Below are 22436 nucleotides of genomic sequence, written 5' to 3' on the forward strand. Positions count from 1 at the left end.
CCAAAATTACCAACTCAGAAATAAAAAAAAAGTATATGACAGACACTGATGAAATCCAGAGACTCCAACGGACAGACTTGAAAATCTTGTACTCTGCTAAATTAAAAAATCTAAAAGAAATGGGTAATTTTCTTAATAGCTACCACCTACCAAGTAAAATCAAGATTAGGTACACAAATGAAGTAGACATATAACTCCTAGTGGAATAGAAGCAGTCAATAAAAATCTCCCAGTCAAAAAAAAGTCCAGGGACAGATAGTCTTTGTGCAGAATTAGACCAGAATTTCAAAGACAAGTTAACACTAATACTCTTCAAATTATTCCACAAAATAGAAACAGAAGGAACATTGTCAAATTCATTTTATAAGGCCACAGTTATACTGATATTTGAATCACACAAAGACCCAACAAAGAAAGAGAATTACAGATAATTTTTTCTTATGAACACAGATGCAAAATTACTCAATAAACTACTTGCAAACTTAATCCAAGAACACATCACTTGATCATTCGCCATGATCAAGTAGGCTTCATTCCAGAGATGCGCAGGTGGTTCAATATATGAAAAGCTGTCAATGTAATACACCATATGAATAAACTGAAAAAAACCCATATGATCATCTTATTAGATACTGAAAAAGCCTTTAACAAAAGCCATTACCTCTTCATGATTAAAGTCTTGGAGATATCAGAAATACAAAGTACATACCTAAACACTTTAAAGAAAATATACAGCAAGTCTATTGCCAAATTGAACATCAAATTAAATGGAGAGAAACTTAAAGCAATTCCATGAAAATCATGGACAAGACAAGGCTGTCCACTCTCTTCATATCTCTTTGATATAGTACTTGAAGTTTTGCAAAGAACAATAAGACAACTAAAAGAAATCAAGGGGATATAAATTGAAAAGGAAAAAGTCAAAAGCATTGCTATTCACACAAGATATGATAGTATACGTAAGTGATCCCAAAAATTCTACCAGGGAACTCCTACAGTTGATAAACATCTTTAGCAAAGTGGCTAGATACAAGATTAACTAAAAAAAAATAATAATAAATAAATAAATAAATAGCCCTCCTATAAACAAACAACAAACAGGCTGAGAAAGAAATCAGGAAAACAACCATTTTCACAGTACCCACAAATAATATAAAATTTCTTGGGGTAACTCTAACCAAGCAAATGAAAGACATGTGTAACAATAACTTTACATCATTGAAAAAAGAAATTATCAGAAGATAGAAAAATCTCTCATGCTCATGGAATGATGGGATTGACATAGTAAAGTAAAAAGGGCCATCTTACCAAAAGCAATCTACAGTTTCCCTTTCAAAATTCCAACAGAATTCTTTACAGACCTTAAAAAGACAATTATCAACTTTATATGAAAAGCAACAATGAACAATTTTTTAAAACCCAGGACAGCTAAAACAATCCTGAATAATAAAATAACGTCTGAGGGTATCGCCATCCCTGATTTCAAGTTGTATTTCAGAGCTATAATAATAAAAACCCAAGGTATTGTCATAAAACACTAAACCTGATAGAATAGAAAGTGGGGAACAGCTTTGAATGCAATGGCACAGGAGAAGACTTCCTGAACAGAACATCAACAGTGCAGGCACTAAGATCAGCAATTAATATATAGGATCTCATGAAATCAAAAAACTTCTGTGAGGTGAAGGACATCACTATTAGGACAAAGCAACAGCCTGCAGAATGGGAAAAGATTTTTCTTCATCCAATAAGGTACTACTACCCAAAATAAAGAACCCAAGAAACAAAATGCCAAAAAAAAAAAAGATAGTCCAATTAAAAAGGGAGTACAGTTCTAACCAGAATTCTCAATAGAGGGATCTTAAATGGCTTAGAAACATTTTAAAAAATGCATCTTTAGCCATCAGGGAAATTTAAACCAAAACTACTTTGAGATTTCACCCTATATCTGCCACAGTGGCTAAGATCAAAACCACAAGTGACAGCACATGCTGGTGAGGATGTGGAGCAAAAGTAACACTCCTCCACTGCTGATAGGTGCAAACGTGTATAACCACTATAGAAATTAATATGTCAGTTTCTCAGACAATTGGGAATCGATCTATCTTAAGTCCCTGCTATGCCATTCGTGGGCATAAACCCAAAGGATGTTTCATCCTACCTTTAGGAGTGGTTCTATTGCTAAGGTCCTGTTCTCTAATTGGTTCCTGATCTATCAGCAAAGATGCCATGAACCAACTGTTGGGTGAAAGGAATAAGTGAGACTTTCAGGTTCCCGCAGGAAAGCAGGAGATTCAACAAGAGAAGAAAGGGTTTTCACCAATGCTTCAGAGGGGCAAAAAGTAACCAGCCATATGAAATCTCACGTGGACCTGCACAGGCTGCTTCTACAAGTGAGAGTTTGGGGATCTTGAGCTGGGACTGAAGGCAGCTGAGCAACTGAAGTTCAGGGCAGATTTAGAGTACTGATCTAGGAGTACTGGGAGGGGCACACTAGCAGAGGTAGATTGGGGTGCCCAGCTATTGAGCCCATAAGGAAAGATGAAAATGAACAGCATGTGTGTTTGTGTCTTTCATCCACAGACCTGAGAGAATCTGGGTGAAGAATGGTAGTGAGGCTCATTCCCAGAGCTTAGCAAAAGCTACACACAACACCTACCACAAGTACACTAGCTCAATCATGTTCATTGCTATTCTATTCATAATATCCAGAAGCTGGAAACAAACCTTAACAGAAGAATAAAGAAACTATGTAGTGTTTTCTCATGGAATATTACTCAGCTGTTAAAAAAAATGACATCATGAAATTTGCAGGCAAATGAATGGAACTAGAAAATATCCTGGATGAGGTAACCCAGACCCAAAAAGATAAATATGATATGTATTCACTTATAAATGGATATTAGTCATTAAATGAATGACAGCCAACCTACAATTTGTACATTCTGAGAGGTTAGATATAGAAGAAGGGACTGGGGCTGGAAACACATGAATCTCCCTAGGAGGGGAAAATAGACTAGATTTCATGGGTAGACCCAGAGTGAGTGGGGACAAAAACAGGAGTGTCAGGGATCAAATAGATTTGAAGGAGGGAATGTGGAGAGAGACAGCTTCAATTGAGGAGAATTTTGGGGTTGTGTAGAAACCTTGCATAGAGAAAACTACCTAAATATATGAAGGTGACCCTAATAAAGTCTCCTAATAATGGAGGATATAGAATCCCAACTAGCCATCTCTTATCACCAGACAAGTCTTGTAGTACTGGGACTGGGTTGCATTGAGTTGTTGGCTTAGGGGGCCGGTCCCATGGAACTCCCCAAACAACTGAGGCTGTTGCTAAAACAATTGTTTGCTTGACACAAACTGACAGCAAGGACCCCATTGCTGAGGCCAACATTAGCTCAACTCTTTGACCATGGAGAAGTCAAACCAGATCCTTCGCCCCTACACTCTAATGTCTTCAGTATATGAAAGAATACCAAAAGAGAAACATAACCCAACCACAAAATCTTTGACCTACAATCTGTCCTGACTCCAAGATATACCAGGGCAACAGTGGCACGAAACTTGTGGGAGTAGCTAACCAATGTCTGATTTGACTTAAAGCCTACTCCACAAGACTGACCCATACCCAACACTGTTTGAGCAAGAACCAGAAATTAGATAGGCCAGAGACCTAATGTAAAACCAAATACTACTGGTCTGAAAAAAAATCAATAAATTGACTCCTAATGATATTCTGCTGTATTCATAGATCAATGCCTTATTCAGTCATCATCAGAGAAGTTTCCTCTTTGATAGTGAAGTTTTCACAGTAAATAAGAACAGATGCAGAGACCCCATGGCCAGACATTACATGGAGAGAGTCCTTGGAGCACACAGCCCTAAATAGAATGTCTCCATCAAATCCTTCCCTCAGAGTTCAGAGGAACCCTGCAGAAGAAGAGGTAGAAAGAGTTAAGATCCAAAAGGATGGAGGACACCAGGAGATCAAGGCCCACTGTATCAATTAAGCAAGATTCTTATGAACTCACAGAGACTGAAGCACAAGCACGGGGCCAAGACAGGGCTGTACCAAATACTCTGAATATACACTGTAGCTTTCAGTTTAGTATCTTTATGAGTGTGTGAACAAGTGGGGCTCTGACTCTTCTGACAGCTCTTGGGACTCTTTTCCTCATACTGGGTTGCCTTGTCCACCCTCAAAATGACAGTTTTAGTTTTATCTTGTTATATTTTATTTTGTTATGTTTGGTTGTTACCTCTTAGAAGCTCATCCCTTTCTAAAGAGAGGCGAAAGGGGATTGGATCTGGAGGGGAGGGGGAGCAGAGAGGAACTGCGAGGAGAAGAGGGAGGGGAAACTGTAGTCAGAATATATTGTATGTGATGAAAAGAATCCATTCTCAAAAGGAAAAGAAGATAAGAAACACAAATAGAAGTCAAGAGGCCAATACAAAAAGCTCTGCAGTGATGAAAAAGCTTCCCAGTGATGAAAAGCCTGCTTCTTCCCCTTCCCTTCCCCGCTCCCCTTCTCCTTCCCAATGTGGTCTTTATTTTACCACTATTTCTCATCTTCTCTGTTTCCCTGACAACTCCCCCTCCCCAATCTCTTGCCCACTGCAGGTCCTTCCTCCTTGCTCTTCCCACAGCCTCTGTCCTAGCTCTGTGTCACACCTGAACAGTGGGCCTCCCTGGTCTCATCAGAGCAAATTGCACAAGCATCCCACTCCGCTTCCTCTATCACACACCGCAGCCTATGGGGTGTCTTTCAGCATTTAGAGATGTTTTTATTCTTTCTGTTTTCATTACAGCCAGCCCTCCTTATCTACAGGTTCACCATTCCCACATTCAAACACCTTCCAGTCAAATTTTCTAATTAAAAAGAAACTATATTAAACATTTATATAGACTTTTTAAAAATAGGTTTTGTTGTGTTCTATTGAGGGTGTCATTTTACATGTTTTACATTCCTTTTTCAGTAAATGATCTTAAATTCTGTAATTTAGATCTGGAATGTTAGGGTTTGATGAAGCCAGGGGCAGTCAGGCTGCCTGGTAGGGTTATCTTTTTGTCTTTTCAAGTGGCGTCCTATTAAACAAAAGCAAAGGGGGGAAAAATCTCATAAAAAAATAAAATCATTACCTAAACACAATAACAACTGCTTATATGGTGATAAGCTTTAGTAGGTCTGATTAGCTAGAAATGCTCTAAAGTTTACAGAAGTGTGCTCAGTGCTACACAAAGATTAACTGTATATGAGAGACTTGATCAGACATGGACTTTGGAGAACCACAGGGGTCCTTGAACCAATCTCCATGGATACAATGTCAGGGTGCCTGTCCTAGTTTATCAACCCAAACCACTAGGAACTGCAGCTAACTCAGTCACAGCAGCCAGCCAGGCTCATAGGCAGTGTAGAGGAAGCAAGCCTTGACTGAATCAGTCGCTAGAACTAGCATTCAAATCCACACTTTTCAAATCACTATTCAAATTCACAGGATCCAGCTTGGAGCTCTGAGCCAGGAGACTCAGCTTGCTCTGCTGGATGCTATCAAAGCTGGGACATGCTCTTCCCCTTGGGGAAGTTCCTAGAACAGTCTTCCTTCAATACTACCCTGCCTTGCCAGACAGCATGGGTTTATTTTTGTACTTTCTGAACAGAATTGTGCTTCCAAGGTGTGGATTCATGTCTTAACGTTCTCCATCTCTCCACCCTAGAGCATCCTCTCCTCCCAGGTTTCCAAAAACTTCTAGATCCCAATAACTCCTTGAGGTGGGTCACTGCACAGTGACTCATTTGCAAGTTTGTAAAATTAATTTCTAAGACTTTGTATTTCAACATGGAAGGCTAAATAAGGTTTGTCCTATTTTGGTTGCTGCTGCATCCTATTCTCCAAACAGCAGAGTGGTTCATTTCTAGCCTGGATGACTCCATTTTATCTAAGAATTAATTCCCTGAAGTAATTTCACTAGCATGTCTTTACTTCTGTGAGCAAGCCCAGCTCTGCCCTGCTAGCCCGTTCTATTAATAGAGCCATCTTGGTCACAGAGAATGACCCCAGGGGAATCTGGCAGAAAGGATTTTGCAGACACAACTTATTTAAAAATCCTGGGATGGGAGAAGGGTCTTGATTGTCAGGGTGTGAGCAGCATAACCATAACAAGGGTGTAGGAAGGACAACAGAGGGTGAGGGTCTGAAAAGGAGGGGCACTGATAGATCTTACATGAGGGTCTTTGAAATTAGAGGAGGGGACCATGTGGGAGGAAGGATTTCTAGAAACTAGAAAGGAGAAAGCAATGGACCTAATACCCTGACTTTGCCTAAGATTCATTTTAGGTTTAGCTGACTTCCAAAAGTAGAAAATGATTAATGTGGGCTATTGGAAGTTGCTAAGTTTGTAGTCATCTGTTGGCAAATCAATAAGGAATTAATTCACTGGATCCACTCAGAGCAGACGAACCCTCAGCAAGTCACATGACCACCCTGTGCCTCACTTCCCCACTAGGCTCAGTACCAAAAGCATGGGTGGACTGAAGGATTAACTATGTCATTCAATAAGCAATCATTGAGTGTCAGATATGTCCCAGGAAGGAGGTTAACTGCTGAATAAGACAGAGAACAATACATCCCGTTCCTGACCTCAAGGAGATCACAGTTTCATAGAGGAGTAGTAGATGTTGTTCGGATGACCCCACAGGATTGTAAACTGTCATAGGAGAAACTTGTGAAAATAAATAGTCACGAAAGTTCCTTTCAATAAAATGGGCTGGGTGATTTAAATAAAACCATAGAAAGAAACTGATCTATTTGTAAAGATGAGACCATTTCCAGGCACATAGGACGTGACAAATAGAGGCCACTGTTTAAAGGTCTTTTTCTCATAGTTTAAGTCTATGGCCCTTCTTCTCTCAGATTGAAAGATGTAGCAATGTGGCCTCTGAAACAGACTCGTAAAAAAATAAGCCGATAGCTGACGGCTCACCAGTTAAGAGCATTTGCTACTCTTGCATAGGATGTGAATTAGGTTCCTAACACTATGCTGAAGGACTCACAACCACCTGTGAGTCTAGATCCAGGAGATCCAGTGCCTCATTCAGCTTCTGCACACATATGCACATGTCCCTGTGTGCAGACATGTGCTCGTGTGCGTGTGCGCGCATAGGAAAAACCCACATAATTGAAAACAAAAGAAATCATAAACAAGTAAGGAGACAGACGAAACATCTTATGGTGGCTTGAGCTGACCAGCTAAGGAGGTCTGAAGGTGTAAGATGCAGACAAGGGCAGTGTCTTGGGATTTTTCTCCATCTGTTAGAATTACATTTGTGGGAAGAGTACAATGATGACTGAACTTCAGCTGTTTGAATCTAAGGAGTTTCAGGATGATGATAAGGGCCAGTTTCAGAACCTGAGACCAACAGAAACAACAAGAGCAGAAGATATTAAGGGTGCTTTCTCTATATCCTAAGGACATTAGTATTTCCATAGCTTTGAAAGCACTTCTGTATTCTTAGGCAATGTCTTCACAGTGTTTTCTTTTCAGTCAGAATCATTTACTGGAAGTCCTTAGTTACCTTATTTATGGAAGCACAAAAAAAAACATCAAGTACCTTTTCTAGGAAATTCATTCTAAAAAGCAAAAAAAAAAAAAAAAAGTCCAGGGCTGGCAGAAGCCAAACAAGCTGCTACTAATGGGGAGAGAAGCTCCAGGGACCAGGCCAACTTTACTTTGTATCTTCCCCACGTTTCAAAATAATCTTCTCAAAGCTGCAGGTATGTTTATGTGGTGGTTGGGGTGTGTGTGCATGCGTGGTGCATACACATAAGTGTGTGGGTATGAGGGTTCATGTGCCCTCACATGGAAGCCAGAGGAAAATATCGACTGTCTTGATCTATCCCTCACCATCTATTGCCTTGAGACAGAGGCTCTCACTAGAACATTGTCTAGGCTAACTTGCCAGAAAGCTCTGGAGATGCCTTCTCTCTCTACCTTCCTTGGTGCTGGGGTGAGAAGCATGCATAGCCATGCCTGGCTTTATCCATTCATGCTGAGGATTAAAACTGGTCCTTCTGCTTGCCTCTGCTTCTGGGTTCTCCGCATGTGAATTCATTACCTGCTTTTTCATTGGGAAGAATAATTTTTCATTACAAAATACTTTCTTAACATTTATTATTATTATTATATTTAATAATTTTTACACTCCAGTCATTCCTTCTGGTCCTCCCTCTGGCTCTTCATCATCCCATTCTTCCTCTACCCCAGCCCCTTTCTCCAAGAGAATGTCCCCACCCCCCCCCATCCTCACCCATCAGACCTCCCCACTCCCTGGGGCCTCAAGTCTCTTGAGGGTTAGGTGCATCTTCTCTCACTGAGGCAGACCAGGCAGTCCTCTACTGTATACATCCGGGGCCTCAGACCAGCTCATGTATGCTGCCTGGTTGGTGTCTCAGTGTCTGAGAGATCTCAGGGGTCCAGGTTAGTTAAGACTGCTGGTCTTCCTGTGGGATCACCCTCCTCCTCACCTTCTTCCAGCTTTTTCCTAATTCAATCCCAGGGGTTCCTGGCTTCTCTCCATTGGTTGGGTGTGAGTATCTGCATATGACTCTTTCATCTGCTTGTTGGGCCTCTTAGAGGGCAGCCATGCTAGCACACCATAAGCATACTGTCACTATTACTGATCCAAAATGCTATTTAAGATTTCATTTTTAGAGCCATTTTAAGTTCATAATAAGATTCAAAAGCAGTTGTAGAGATTGGCCATCCATGCCTGCATGCAGTCCCTCACTGAGAACATCCCCTTGTAACAATCCACTAATTATCACCCAGTCCGTTTTTCATATTCGGTTCACTTCCTGTGATGTACACATCTCACATTCTTTTTCCCCGAAAAAAATAGTACATGTTTCAGTACAAAAGAACTATGAGAGGGATATCTGTGAAAGCTTTGAGAATTGAAGAAAATTGTGAATAAAACTTAATATTCAGAAATAGCCTCAACATTTTGGTGACCATCTCTCCTGTCACACTTTCACAGGACACACCTATGTCCACATATCAGTATTAACCTTGTGTAACTGCAGAGTCCTCCGACCTCTCTAAATTGATGACAGACTGTGTTTCAGAAACTTCTTTATTTCTACCCTAAGGTCTTTCTTTTGACAAAGAAAAGTCACTGGTCATTAGAAATTGCTGCATAATTATCCTATATGCACAAGAGTTCTTCTATGCCCCCTTTAAAAAAAAAAAGAGTTAACCAATACCAGGAGTCGCTTATCATCTTAGCTCTGACTTATTAAGAGAATGCCAAGGCAACCTAGACATGGCTGCTCAGTCAGCCCAGCGCCCACATCTATGCATATGGAGAAACAAATGAGCGCAACAGGAAAGACAGCTGGATGCTGTCATCATTGTCATCGTTGCTATTCTGCATTCACTTCCACTGTCCTGGAATGTCCTAGCAGTTTGCTTTAGAGTTATCTGGCCCTGGTTAGACACAGAAACAATTCCTTCAGCAGATTGTACTTGCATATGCAGAGAGGCAGAGGGGAATTATGTCCCCTTAGTAGAACCTTAAAACACAAAGTTTTCAATGCTATTGAATATAGAAGTGGATATGATTGGTCAACCAGCCATTGAGGTTGGTCTGAAGACTGGGGACTCTGAGTGAAAACAAGAATCTTTCTGTCCCATACTCTGTTGAAGTACCACATCATTTGTTACAACACAGTTGCTGGTCAGGACCACCCCAGAAGATGTCAAGGAAAGCCATTGTATGTAAAGCTACAGTATGCTGGCACCTCCATATGCTGTCTTCTAGCTCTCAGAGATTGCTTCTGAGTCCACCAAAGCCTCCATAGCCATCCCATCAAGTCTCATGTGATGAAAACTTCTGAGACTTCTTCCTTAAACTCTATTTCATTTATGAATCTTCTGAGACAAAATGGAAGGAAAGGTGCAGGAATCAGGGAGATAACCGTTAAGCCGCTGGCGCCCCTCACTCACCGCTGCTCACCGCACCTCTCCACAGCTGTCTGGCTGACTTTACTGCTTCTTTACACTACACAACCCTCTTCCCTGCTGGAAGGTCTGGTTAACAGCTGGAGCCAGGGCAGAAGAATACGACTCTAGGTCCCACTGACAGAACATTTCCTGGCCTTGGGTGACTCCATCACTCCTCTGGAGACTTGAGAATTCTGTCTTCCCCCAAGCAGTCCCCAGTCCTACACTGATGAATCTCACATGACTCAGGCATCCTCTCTCACAGCTCCCCTTTTGCTAGTCAGATAATGACAGCTACAAAGCCAAGTCCTTCATTACCTCACTGTGCATACCATGATGTTGAATGAATTCTTTAGAAATCTAATATTTGGAGTTGTGTATCATTGGGAAGGGAAGGGGAGTGAGAATTAAGTTTATCACTTGCTTTTCTTCTTCTTTCCTCTTCACTTTACTGACACACAGCTCCATGTCACAGCTCTGCTTCAATCCCCGTTTAAGTCACACCACACATTGTGGCTGGCTCTCAGTCCATGAAACTCATCAGCTCATTGGTCCAGAACACAGACACACCATTTAAAGTGAGTGTTGTTTGCTTCATTTAATGGGTAATGAAACAAGACAGTAAGTAGATGCCTCGCGGTGTACATCTTTTAGGCAGACAGATCAGAACCTCACTCAGTGTCTTACCAATATGGTAAATTGGTTCCCCAGAGTCTAAACCTCTGACTTTACCATTTAAGAAGGAAGCAAAGAGTCGGGGAGATAAATCAGTAGATAAAGTGCTTGGCATACAACTGTGGGGATCAGAGTTCTAATCCTCAGCCCCCACATAGCAGCACATCTGCAATCCCTACCCTTGGAAGGCAGAGACAGGGGATCCCTAGGGCAAGTTGACTAGCTAGATTATCCAGATCAATAAGTTTCAGGGTCAAAAAGAATCTCTACCTCAGTAAATAAAATCTCCATAGAAAGAGAGGCCCATTGGTCATGCAAACTTTATATGACTCAGTACAGGGGAACGCCAGGGCCAAGAAGTGGGAGTGGGTGGGTGGGGGAGTTGGTGGGGGAGCGTGTGGGGGACTTTTGGGATAGCATTGGAAATGTAAATGAAATAAATACCCAATAAAAAATGGAAAAAATTTTTAAAATTAAATAAGTAAATAAATAAAATCTCCATCAATCAGGAGTGATCAAGGAAGACTTCTGAAGTCAACTTCTGGAGCAAACACATACTCATACATATGTAGCCATACACATGCAGACATATAGAGAAGCATACACACCACTCACACATAAACACAAAGATGAATCAAAATAAATTTTAAGAAGAAAGCATCAGCATTATTGGTAAACATAGAAACAGCTGAGACTCCGAGTACCAAGTTTTACTCTTGGCTCCATCTGTTAGAATGCGGTTTTGGATGTATCATCAACTTTCTTGTGTCTCAGTTCCCTCCTTTGTGCAGTGTGGGCATTGATAGTACTTCATGGCTTGAAGAGAGAACTCAGAGGACTCAGGAAATGCTCTGCATATTATCTGCAGGAGAAAGGTCAGCAATTATGCTCTGGGTCATATCAGTAAGTGATTCATACAAGAGAGCTTTGCTTCAAATAACAAGCAAGCTCAGGGAAGGTACCGTTATACTCTGATGGCGCTATAAATGATGGGTGTGTACCCTATGTAAGATGATAGTACCATTTAGACCTGACCCAGTTTTAAGTCACTCACCTACTAGCTCATTTAGCCCTAACAACAATCCACTCATATGAATGTTACTGCAGTTGAAGGTGAGGGTGACAGTGTAAGACTCTAGAAGAAACACCCCATCTTATAGATGTGAGCCTGGAGTCACACAAGTAGTAAATATCAGAGATAGAGTTCAAATAGCCTGTTTCTAGAGTCAGAGTGCTTAACCAATATGCTGGTCTGGCCCACAGACATTATTCCTGATTCTGAATGGCAGCAACAGCCTTAACATATATTGGAGCTTGTTCTGAGCTGGGCACATACTGCTTATGTGCATATGTGCATACTGCTTCCCTCGTATTTCCATGTGTTAATTCATTCTCAGTGATATAATGAGCTCACATTTTATGGATGAAGAAATTGAGACAACAAAAGGTCAAGTACCTTGGCCAAAGGTACACAGTATTTAGCAGAGCTGAGACCCTGTCTGTATGCATCAGACAGCGCTCTTCTTATTCACACCAACACCTGTGCTGAAAACCCTTGGATGTCTGGATCTCAATTGAGATCCATTCTATTAACGTCACTAGAGATAGAATCTAGATTTCTGCCTTTCAGACCAAACAAACCCTCCTTTCAGAACTGCATCTCTATTGTGCTGCTTCAACCAGCGTTCTTCCAGTCCACGAGAAGTTAGACTTATATGGGGTCTTCCCTCCCACTTGCCTAAAAATCCAGGATGATGTCCCTGACTCCTTAACAAAGAGAATCTTGAGAGGACCCTACACTCTAGACCCCACATCCACTGAATCTGTTCCTCTTTTGTGCTGATAGACAACCATAGGCAGTATATCTTACCACAGTGCCGAGGGCCATGCAGGGGGAATGAACAATGGCCTTAGACCTCATGGATTGCTGCCCAGTACCACCACAGCTACATGGGTGAACCTTGGTGTGGCACAGCACCAAGGGTCATGTGTCCTGAAGACTTTATGCTATTGCAGAGCTCTGCTCTGCTTGCTACCTCACATCCCTCTTCATCTAAGAATTGTATGAAACCCCCCGAGAGGCTTCCAGTCCCTCACAGGGCAGTATCTTTGGCACTCACAGTAACAATCCTTGATCCCCTTCAGGCATCGCTGCTGCAGCAGATTAACGATTGACTCTATCCCCACCCTAGAGAAGAACTTAGAGATGTAGATTGTCAGCAATGACCACTACCCTTAGAAAACATTTGGGAAAATAAAGTTGTTAGTGAAGCTAGACTGAGATGTTTTTACTACTGGATCTGATGTAGAAAGTCTTAGGAAACAATTTGAAGTTCAGAAAGGCGCACTCTTATTAGTTAAGCTAAGGACTGTTTGTGATCAGGGAACAAGAACAATGGCGGCCCTGGCTGACTGGCTGACGTGTCTCACTGAGGCTGACTGGTGAGGATTGCTTTCTTATACCCATTTTGCCCTCAGCTTCCTGATATGATTTAGTAAGAATTGCTAATGAATAGATGTGCATTTTGAGGGTGTAAAGTAGATGTGACTGGTTTTTATATAAAAGTTTAGACTTGTGATTCTTTTAAGATTTTTACTAGATTATTTTTAAAGATAAATAATTAAATAATTACTTCTTTCCTTGTAACCATAAATTGTTGCCTGCTGGTAAGAGAAACTGGCTGAGAAAACTCCCTTGCTTGCTTACACATTGTTAATCTATAACTAGTTGCTGAGTTATGAATGTACATGGGTTTAGGGGAACAATTTGTTTTCTTTTTACCTGTACTATGTAATGTTTTTTATTGTATTAGAGAACACACTGGTTTTTTTTTTTCATAATCATTTACTAGAAGAAAACTAAAACATAATCACACTGTAATTTTAGACTGCTTGGAAGATTTTGCTGGAAATATAAGCAATGGAAGGAAGAATAAAGTGTGGAGGGCTGGAGCATTGTCCTTCCATCCATCAACTATGTGTATGTATGTGTGTGTATAAGGTTTGTGTGCATGGGATCTGGAACATTGTTCTTTCTACCCATGCATATATAAGGCTTGTCTGGTTCTGTGTTGGAGCTTGTGTGTATTTATGTATGTATATGCAAAATGCTTACACCCTGCTTACTGGAGCTTTGCTCTAACCATTCTATGTGTGAATGTGTATATGTCTGTCTGTAGTTATGTATGTATGTATGTATGTATGTATGTATGCATGCATGTATACATTTATGTATATGAAATTATTGGACTCTGCCTTTTGTCTTATCTACTCAGTGTATGTGTGTATGTATGTGTGTATGCAGTGTGTGTGTGTGTGTGTGTGTGTGTGTGTGTGTGTGAGTGAGTGAGTGTAGGCAGCTGGCGCCTAAAAGATGGTGCCGGTCTCCAGTACACCGTCGCAGTAAATAATGCCACTGCGCAGGCGCTAGCCCGAATCTGGCGCCAACCCCTCCCGAGCGGGTGCATGCAAATTAAGGTGCCGGCAGACTGACCAATCCCAGGAGGACACAAAGCTTTTCCCTGTGCTGGGGTGTATATAAGGAGTCTTCCCTTGGGTTTCCGGGGTTCCCATAGCATCAAGGCATTCCTGGAATAAAGCTGTTGAGAAGAATCTGACCGTGTTGTGTTTTTCCTTGCTGGACAAGGTGAGCACAACAAGTGAGTGTATGTGTGTGCGAATTTTCTTCCTTTCCCTTCTCTAACTGCTTCTTCAGCCCCTGTAGGTATCTGGATCCACCTGTGTCAGCTGCTCTCAACACTCATCCTTTATCAGCTTCCTGCCTCATTTACCCTCCTGTACCAAAGCTGGCACCATAGCCTTCCTCCAAAGCCACAAAGGTGTCATTGCACTCAGAGGTGACAATAACCATAAAGGACTTTGGAAGAAGAATTGCATAATTTTCAGACCTTGCCATTCTTATCTGTGTAATTTTTCTTTTTTGAATAATATCTTTGTTTAAATCACAGAGAAGGAAGAGTGTGGGGAACAGGTCTTCCACAAGTCCACACATACACAGCATTGCAAGCAACTTCTTCAAGTTTCTCTGTGCCACTCTTGGTTCTTCCCACCTGCCTTTAGGTCTTCTCTCTCTTCTAACACTTCCTGTCTAAGTCTGATTTTTTTTTGTTCCTATAATAAAACACGCAACACTGGATAATTTATAGACTATAGCTTTATTTAGCTCATGTTTCTGGACACTGGGAAGTCTAAGACCATATGACTGGGAATTTCCCAGCTTCTGATAAGGGTCTCCTTTCTATATAACATGGTAGAGGAGACTGAGACAGTGCAAGCAAGCTAGAGGAAACTCCCTTATATATAACAAAGTCACTGTCTCCAAAACCCAAAGGCTAATCCATCCATTAATAGACCCCATCACCTTCCAAAGGTCCCATCCCTATTTAACATATGAACTTGGGGGTTAACTTCTCTACATATAAAACTGGGGCACACATACAAACCATAGTGCCTCTCATTCATGTAGCTTTTAATAGGGCATACATCACATCCTGCTGCCTCTCTTTAGAAATGGAAATTCCTTGTCCATAGCCAAGGAGAACTCAAAACCTACAATCTTGGAGAAAACCCTCAGTTGCCTTCATCCCCAACAACTGTGATCAGAAGACCTTGATAGCACACTTCTGGGATATTTTGAATTTGAGAATATAAGTTGAACAGATTTTCTTCCTTTTTATTGACATTGGTTACAGGGGGGAAATGTTGAAGGCTAGAGAGATGGCTTTGTTGTTAAGAGCACTGTCTGTTCCTGTAGAGGACAATTTCCAGCACCCATTTACAAACATCTATAACTCCAGCTCCAGGGAATCTGAGACTTGGGACCTCTATGGGCATTTCTACTCAAGTGCACACGCCCATACTCAGACATACAGCTACACATAATTAAAAGTAATAAAAAGAAATCTTAAAACCAATTGAATAATGCACTCAAATACACTTGGCAATAAAATACACTAAGATTTATATCAGCTGTAGAATCCAAATGGCCTTGTTAAAGAGGAGGAAATTTAAAGTGTGCCTTTAACATTCAATTTGGGTTTCTCTAGACCCAGGTTATCTTGGTCTTCAATCAGATATGTCCAACCCAAAGTCCACCCAAAGACAGCTATGAATGAGCCCAACACAAAAACATAAATGTACTGAAGCATTATGTTTTGGTATTTTTTTAGTAACTATACTGAACTAGTTTTTGAGGTGAAGTTTGTATATCATAACAATGTGTTGCAATATCAAAAGGTTGAACATACCTTGTCATCATGTCATTACCAAGAGCTCACAGAGTTAGGGGTGCAGATTCATAGCCAAATTTCATCACTGACAGTGGAAGCCAGATGCTCCTTGTACTATAGAAAGCTGGCTAGTAATAAATGTAACATGCAGGGTGACAAGAAACTGAGATGGTTTGAAATTGCAATGGTGTGTCCCATCAGTCCTTACCCCTGGGTTCATGACAACTTAGGCAGTCTCACTCTTGCTATAGTAATTTCCCTCTGCTCTGCAAAGTAGAACAAGATGAAGGGAACCTTTCACTGCGGTTGTCTGGCTACTCTGCAGTGGAGAATCATCGGCAGCATCTCCTTTCAGACTATAAAGGAACCTCAGTGTTAGCACTGCAACATAACTGTCCTAGAATCACTTCTGCTAAACACTGTCTCCTGAGCCCCTACAAAAATCCTGCCATCGGCCTCATTTCAAAAAGACCTTAAGGCACTGAGTATGAAAAACATTTAGGCTGTGGAATGCATGGATGACAAAACCAAAGGAAGAGAACAGTTTTGTAAGATATGTTGAGTCTTTGGGAAATTTTCTTTTCTGACAGGGGCACAGATGAATAGAATGGGACTAAGGACTGAAAGTGAGCCGTGCTCACTTTATCATACTCTATATAAGTTCCATACTCTATAGATGAGGAAACCTGTGATTTCTGCTTGTCTATTCTCCATCATGAAATTCATACTCCTGAGGTAAATGAGACTGAATAGGACAAAGGACCATGAAACTACCATTCTCTAGACTCAGTACAATTGTCACTGTCATTAACAAGCACAGGTCTGGTTACACACATTGAGTTCTCACAAAACCAGTACTGCCAACAATCAATTAAGGATGGCCTCATAAGTCTATTGGCTGTCAAGAGATTCTGAGAGAGGGAAAATCGCTGTCTTTAGCTGTTTACCCTCTGCTAAATTTACCAGGCTCTGGTGGATAATTCAAATCTGTGGTCACAGAGATGGCCCTGGTTAATCACGGGTCACAAAATAAAACGCATTTACATGAGCATGAGAGGGAGACTTGTGGAGAGGAAGATGAGATGTTGGGGAGGTGGGGAGTGAGAAGGGTCAGTATGTATGTCATATGTGATTATTTTTAAAAGCAAGGAGTTGGAGGAGAACTTTAATCTCCTGAATATTTCCTATCTACCACGAAATGTGCCAACTACTTTAATTTGTTTTATTTAAGATTTTTAACCAGCTCAGACTGTGGCCATCATTATCCTTAGAAGATTAGAAGGGAATATGGTCACTGTCTTAGTTAGGGTATTACTGCTGTGAACAGATACCATTACCATGGCACCTTTTGTAACAACATTTAATTGGGACTGGCTTACAGGTTCAGAGGTTCAGTCCATTATCATCAAGGCAGGAGCATGACAATGCCCAGGCGGGCATGGAGCAGGAGCTAAGAGTTCAACATCTTGTTTTGAATGCAAACAGTAGAGGACTGGCTTCCAGGAAGCTGGGATCAGGGTCTTAAAGCCCGTGCCCACAATGACACACCTACTCCAACAAGGCCACACCTCTTAATAATGCCACTCCCTGGGACAAGCACATTCAAACCACCACAGTCACCCAAGAGGGAACTAGATGACAGATCTGAGATTTGATTCTAGCTTGTGTTTTACATCATAGCACTATATATATATATATATATATATATATATATCACCTATCCATGAATATATAAGCATTCAAATCTATACTTGTATTCTTCTGTGTACACGTATAAATAAATATGATATACTTATACCAATACATCTACATTAAAGATGAACCTCATATACATGGTGAGTGGGAGCTGAATCCTTATTGAGAAGATCATGTGTTCCCGAGTCTGCTCAGACAAGATGCCTTTTATGAGAACAGCTGCTTTTGTTCCTCACCCACGGCCACTGTTGTCATTGCATCTGAAACAAGTCTGGGCAGAGAGAGGAGGCAGGCAATGTGAGGGCCAAGACAGAAAACACGTTGCATGACAACAAGAACAATATTTGTAAAGGGAGAAAAGAAGGTCGCAGAAATAACAAACAAAGGCTCAGTGAACAACTGAGATGCACGTGCTCTCTCCATGGAATATGTCCCAAGTGCAAACAGCCACACTACTTCTGGGCTGTACAAATCTGTCATTGAGTGTCAACTTATCCAGAAGTGATGAGGAAATGACTTGAGACTGGGGACGAAAAGAAGAGGGTTGGATCTTGTAGTGGTGGCCAGTGTAGACCTTGGACCCAGTTTGGACTCTCCAAAATTCAAAAGTTGCTTAATTTTTTCCTGTTGTTCCTAAAGAGGAGCTGCATCTAGTTAAGAAGGCAAGTCACAAGGTTTCTCAGTCCTCAGAACTATCACATCAGTGTGAGTATTCATTTATCAGATTCACACCCCAGAGTGCCCAACAGTCCCAGGCCAATCACGTTGCTTAAAGCAACTTGAATAGCATGCGGCTCAATGCTAGCCAGGTTTTCTTACAGTACCATGGATGCATCATCTTTTGTAGCAATCTTCCAACATCTTGGCAAGTACTAGTAGCAACAACATCAGCTTATGCCCGTACTTTTTTTAAAAAAGTACATAAAGAAGCCCATATTTGTTTGGACTTTAAAATGCCCCCTTTGCTCTTTCTTCTGTAGTGGTGAGATAGTCTTCAATGGTCTATTCCTTTTGAGTGAGAGACTAAAGTTTTTACAACTATACCTCTATGGAACACTAACTCTACCCAGGACTATGAGATATTATGTCAAAGAAGGCTCTGTGGCCAAACAACTTTGTGCTATACTAATGATGGCTTCCTTTGTTGCTGAACTCTGCAAATCTATAACATACTTTGTATGTAATTCATCTCTATATGTCCTTACTTATTTTATCATAGCCTCTTGGAGTCTCTCTTTTGTTATTAAACATCAACTTGGTCTTGCAATTTGTGAATCTCACTTTGTGAGAGAATTACTAGGGTGAACCTGAAATTCTTTCAACACATTACAAATGTCTTAAAGAAAAGGACTTTGTCTTACTTATCATGGTATCCCAGCACTTAGAAACATTCTTGGTGCCTGATGGGTTCTTGCTAAATATTGCTGAACGGATACATGAATATGAACATAAGAGGCAGGAGTAATTCCTCAAGTGAAGGCTATTTGTGACAAAGACAAATGCTAGACTCTTCTCTTGCTATAATTCCATCTTTATTGTGGAGTCTGGTGATTCATCACAGTCACCAATCTGAATATTTTTATCTATTGAAGTTTGTGTCCCATTTCTATAAGGCTTGTGACACTTAGTAATATGCTCTGACACATGAGTCAAGGGAGCCAAGCTTTCCCAGAAGAGATTCTAGGCACCATTTGGAAAAGAACAGTACACACCCTAGTGGCAGAAAGCCAGGCCAAGAAGACCTGAACACAGATACTTTGCTGACAGCTACATCTTCCCTTAAACTCAGGTAAGACAAGGATATGTTGGAAATATGAGAACGAAGCTCCCAGCCATAATCTAAGCTCAGGTGCCAAGTTCTAGGACACCTAAGACATTCCATGGTTTTATTTTTAACTCTGGAAGAGGTATCTTGTGGTCAAGGGGGAGGGTGTGGTCACTAGGCACCTTTAGTGAAATCTTTTGAAGTAATGAGAAGGGAGAGTGGGCTTGAAAAAGCCAGTATTTTAGTTTCTCAGAGTCCTCAAACAGTTGGATCAATTGAAGTAGATTGGCCTGAGATGTTTCCTCCACTCAGGGGTTTTGCATTTAAGGATCTGGGTTGTTTTTTTTCCCCAAACCAACATTTGGGATATGAAGGCAATCACTGAATCTCCCTGTGAGCTGTAGTTGGCTGAATATGTTCCTCACTCCATTTTGGCAACAGCGGTAGCCATGGTTTTCCAATCACAAAACCAGCTGACCAGACGTCTACTTATGTAGACACTTGCTGCCAAACCACTAACCCAGCCCTCTGAGACAGCCAGAACCTCTGAGGGCAGCAATGAGAACAGCAAGCCTGTAGGGTTAAAGCTGATTTCTTTGTTTTCTCCACATCCGCCTCCCACAGAGGTGAGGAGATGACCTCATCAAAGCAGGTATTCAGCTCCCAAGGCTGAAGGGTGATAGAAATAAGTGTCTTCACTCTATGTGGCACAACCCCAGGTTGACGGTGTCTGACAGGCACTGAGTTTTCTCCAGGTTAAAATGACTTGGGTAAGGATATCCTCGTATTAATGGAAAAGGATCTCTTGCAATATCCATCAATTATGTTATGCCAAAATAAGAAAAGAAAAGAAGCTCACAGACCTGCTTCACCTATCCCATGGCTTACAAGTGTTCAACTGATGATCCTGACAGAATAAACCCGTAAGTAAACAGGAAAACAGTGCCGGGGCCACACATGAAATCTGTTTTATGCTCAATTCTCTTGCCCTGCAAACACACACATGATTCAGATTATAAAGAATGACCGTGGGACAAAGCCATGTCCCATGTCCAATCAGAGTGGGATCTACAACACTGTACAGCACTCCCTGAAACTGGCTGGGTTTTCAGTCTGTTTAGCAGCTGTGTGCTCTACAGAATGGCTCCTCTCAGGATCCACGTGTCTCCACTGAAGCAGATTTCTCTGTTTTCCTCCCACAGAGGTGAACAGATGACCTCATTTGGAACAGGCTGAGACTTTGTAGCCTCAAAGGGATATTCAGGCATCAGGGTCTTCATCATTTAGTCCAGTTGGACCTACTGCTTAGGTGGTAATGTTGTGAACTACTACAGTACACACCTTCCGCAGATAGACTGTCTATATTCAAGACAGATATTCAACAGTCAACCTGGGCAAAGATGACAACTTTGCCTAAGTTCCTCCACATGTGAACTTTCCAATTTCTTCTTATGTTTGATGCAAGGACTGAGAAAAAAATATAGAAAGCACACACTCATCATAAACTTGGTCAGTTGTTTAGGTAAACAAACTTAGAATTGAATCCCTCATGTGCAGTACAATATGATAGAAGCCCCTTCAGAGTCGCCCCCAACTTTTGTTTTTCACCAACAGTGAAGAATTTGATGTGGAACCCTAAGTTCTTCAAATTCTTCATTGTTGATGAAATACAAAAGATGGGGGCAACCTACAGGAACTAAGTCTATCTCACAAGTCATTGCCACCTGGAAAAAGGGAAGGAGTGGAATAGGGTCTTGATCAGCTTTAATTTCTACCTTTCTTCTTTTCTTTTCTTTTTTTTTTTTTTTTGATTAGATATTTTCTTTATTTACATTTCAAATGTTATCCCCTTTCCTAGTTTCCCCTCTGAAAATCCCCTAGCCCCCTCCTTCCCACTTCTCCCCAACACACCCACTCCCACTCCCTGGCCCTGGCAATCCCCTATACTGGGGCATAGAACCTTCACAGGACCAAGGGCCTCTCCTCCCATTGATGACTGACTAGGCCATCCTCTGCTACATATGCAGCTAGAGCCACAAGTTCCACCATGTGTTTTCTTTGATTGGTGGTTTAGTCCCAGGGAGCTCTGGGGGTACTGGTTAGTTCATATTGTTGTTCTTCCTAGGGGGCTTCAAATCCCTTCAGCTCCTTGGGTACTTTCTCTAGCTCCTTAATTGGGGACTCTGTGCTTCATCCAATGTATGGCTGTGAGCATCCACTTCTGTATTTGTCAGGCACTGGCAGAGCCTCTCAGGAAACAGCTATTTCAGGCTCCTATTCTCTACTTTCTTGAGAGCTGCTGTTTACAGATATAAGACTTAGCTTGTCATACTTAAAAAAAAATACTTCTTTTTCTCTGTTATAAACTTGTAGCTTTGGCTCAGATCTAATGCTGACTGACAAACAGAATTCCTTCAACTGGGACCAAGCTTGGAGTCTGGTGGGCTTTCCATCACCGATCTGGTAGCTTCTGGTGCTCCAGCTTGCCTCTGAGTTCTTTATTTTGGAATTTGGGACCTGGAATATGTAATATTTCACTTCCATTGAAAACATAAGAGAAGAAGAGGAGGCTGGGTGCTTGTAACTATAAAATATCCATGGAGTGAGGCTTACAGTGTCTTCCCCATGCTGAGGAAGAGATCACAACCTCCCTCACTTAACACAGAGATGGCGCTTTCCCAACATGTACACACGTCTAGTCAGATGCAGTCTAGAGCTGGCCTAGGGGGATTCAGGTAGATAATCTTTCTTTTGTATCAGGACTCTTCTGTCCCCTAATGGGGCAGATGGAAATAGTTTTCTAACTTAAGGCCAGTCATAAGTCCCTTAGATACCATGGTCTCTGCCAATTCTGTCTCTCCAGTGTATCGCAGATGAAGGCAAGATTGAATCAAACTCATAATCTATGCCAGGGACTAAAAAGCCTCCCCAAGACTTCTGAGTATTTACACGGGCTTTACATGCTCTGTAACACTTCCACTTCTGAGATTCTATGCTCCAAATTACTTCATCCACAGCTTATGACCTAACCTCGCTCTCAGTTTCCACT

At 41.4% G+C, this 22436-nt stretch overlaps 1 protein-coding gene across 2 annotated transcripts in view; it reads right to left on the reverse strand.

Annotated features, from left to right (window-relative positions):
• Nucleotides 1–22436, reverse strand: part of Pamr1 (peptidase domain containing associated with muscle regeneration 1) — a 95941-nt gene that overhangs the window by 68412 nt on the left and 5093 nt on the right. The window contains exon 1 of one of the 2 annotated variants that reach the window (XM_029474726.2): nucleotides 11383–11542. The exons of the other annotated variant lie outside the window; for it this stretch is intronic. Within the exon in view, the coding sequence (XP_029330586.1) occupies nucleotides 11383–11404 (22 nt within the window). The 5' untranslated portion in view covers nucleotides 11405–11542. Of the gene's footprint in view, nucleotides 1–11382; nucleotides 11543–22436 lie in introns of those variants that run through there. 2 annotated transcript variants of the gene reach the window in all.

This window comes from Mus caroli, unplaced genomic scaffold (assembly GCF_978045245.1).
Source record: "Mus caroli unplaced genomic scaffold, Mus_caroli_1 scaffold_2, whole genome shotgun sequence".
In the NCBI taxonomy this organism is placed as follows: domain Eukaryota; kingdom Metazoa; phylum Chordata; class Mammalia; order Rodentia; family Muridae; genus Mus; species Mus caroli.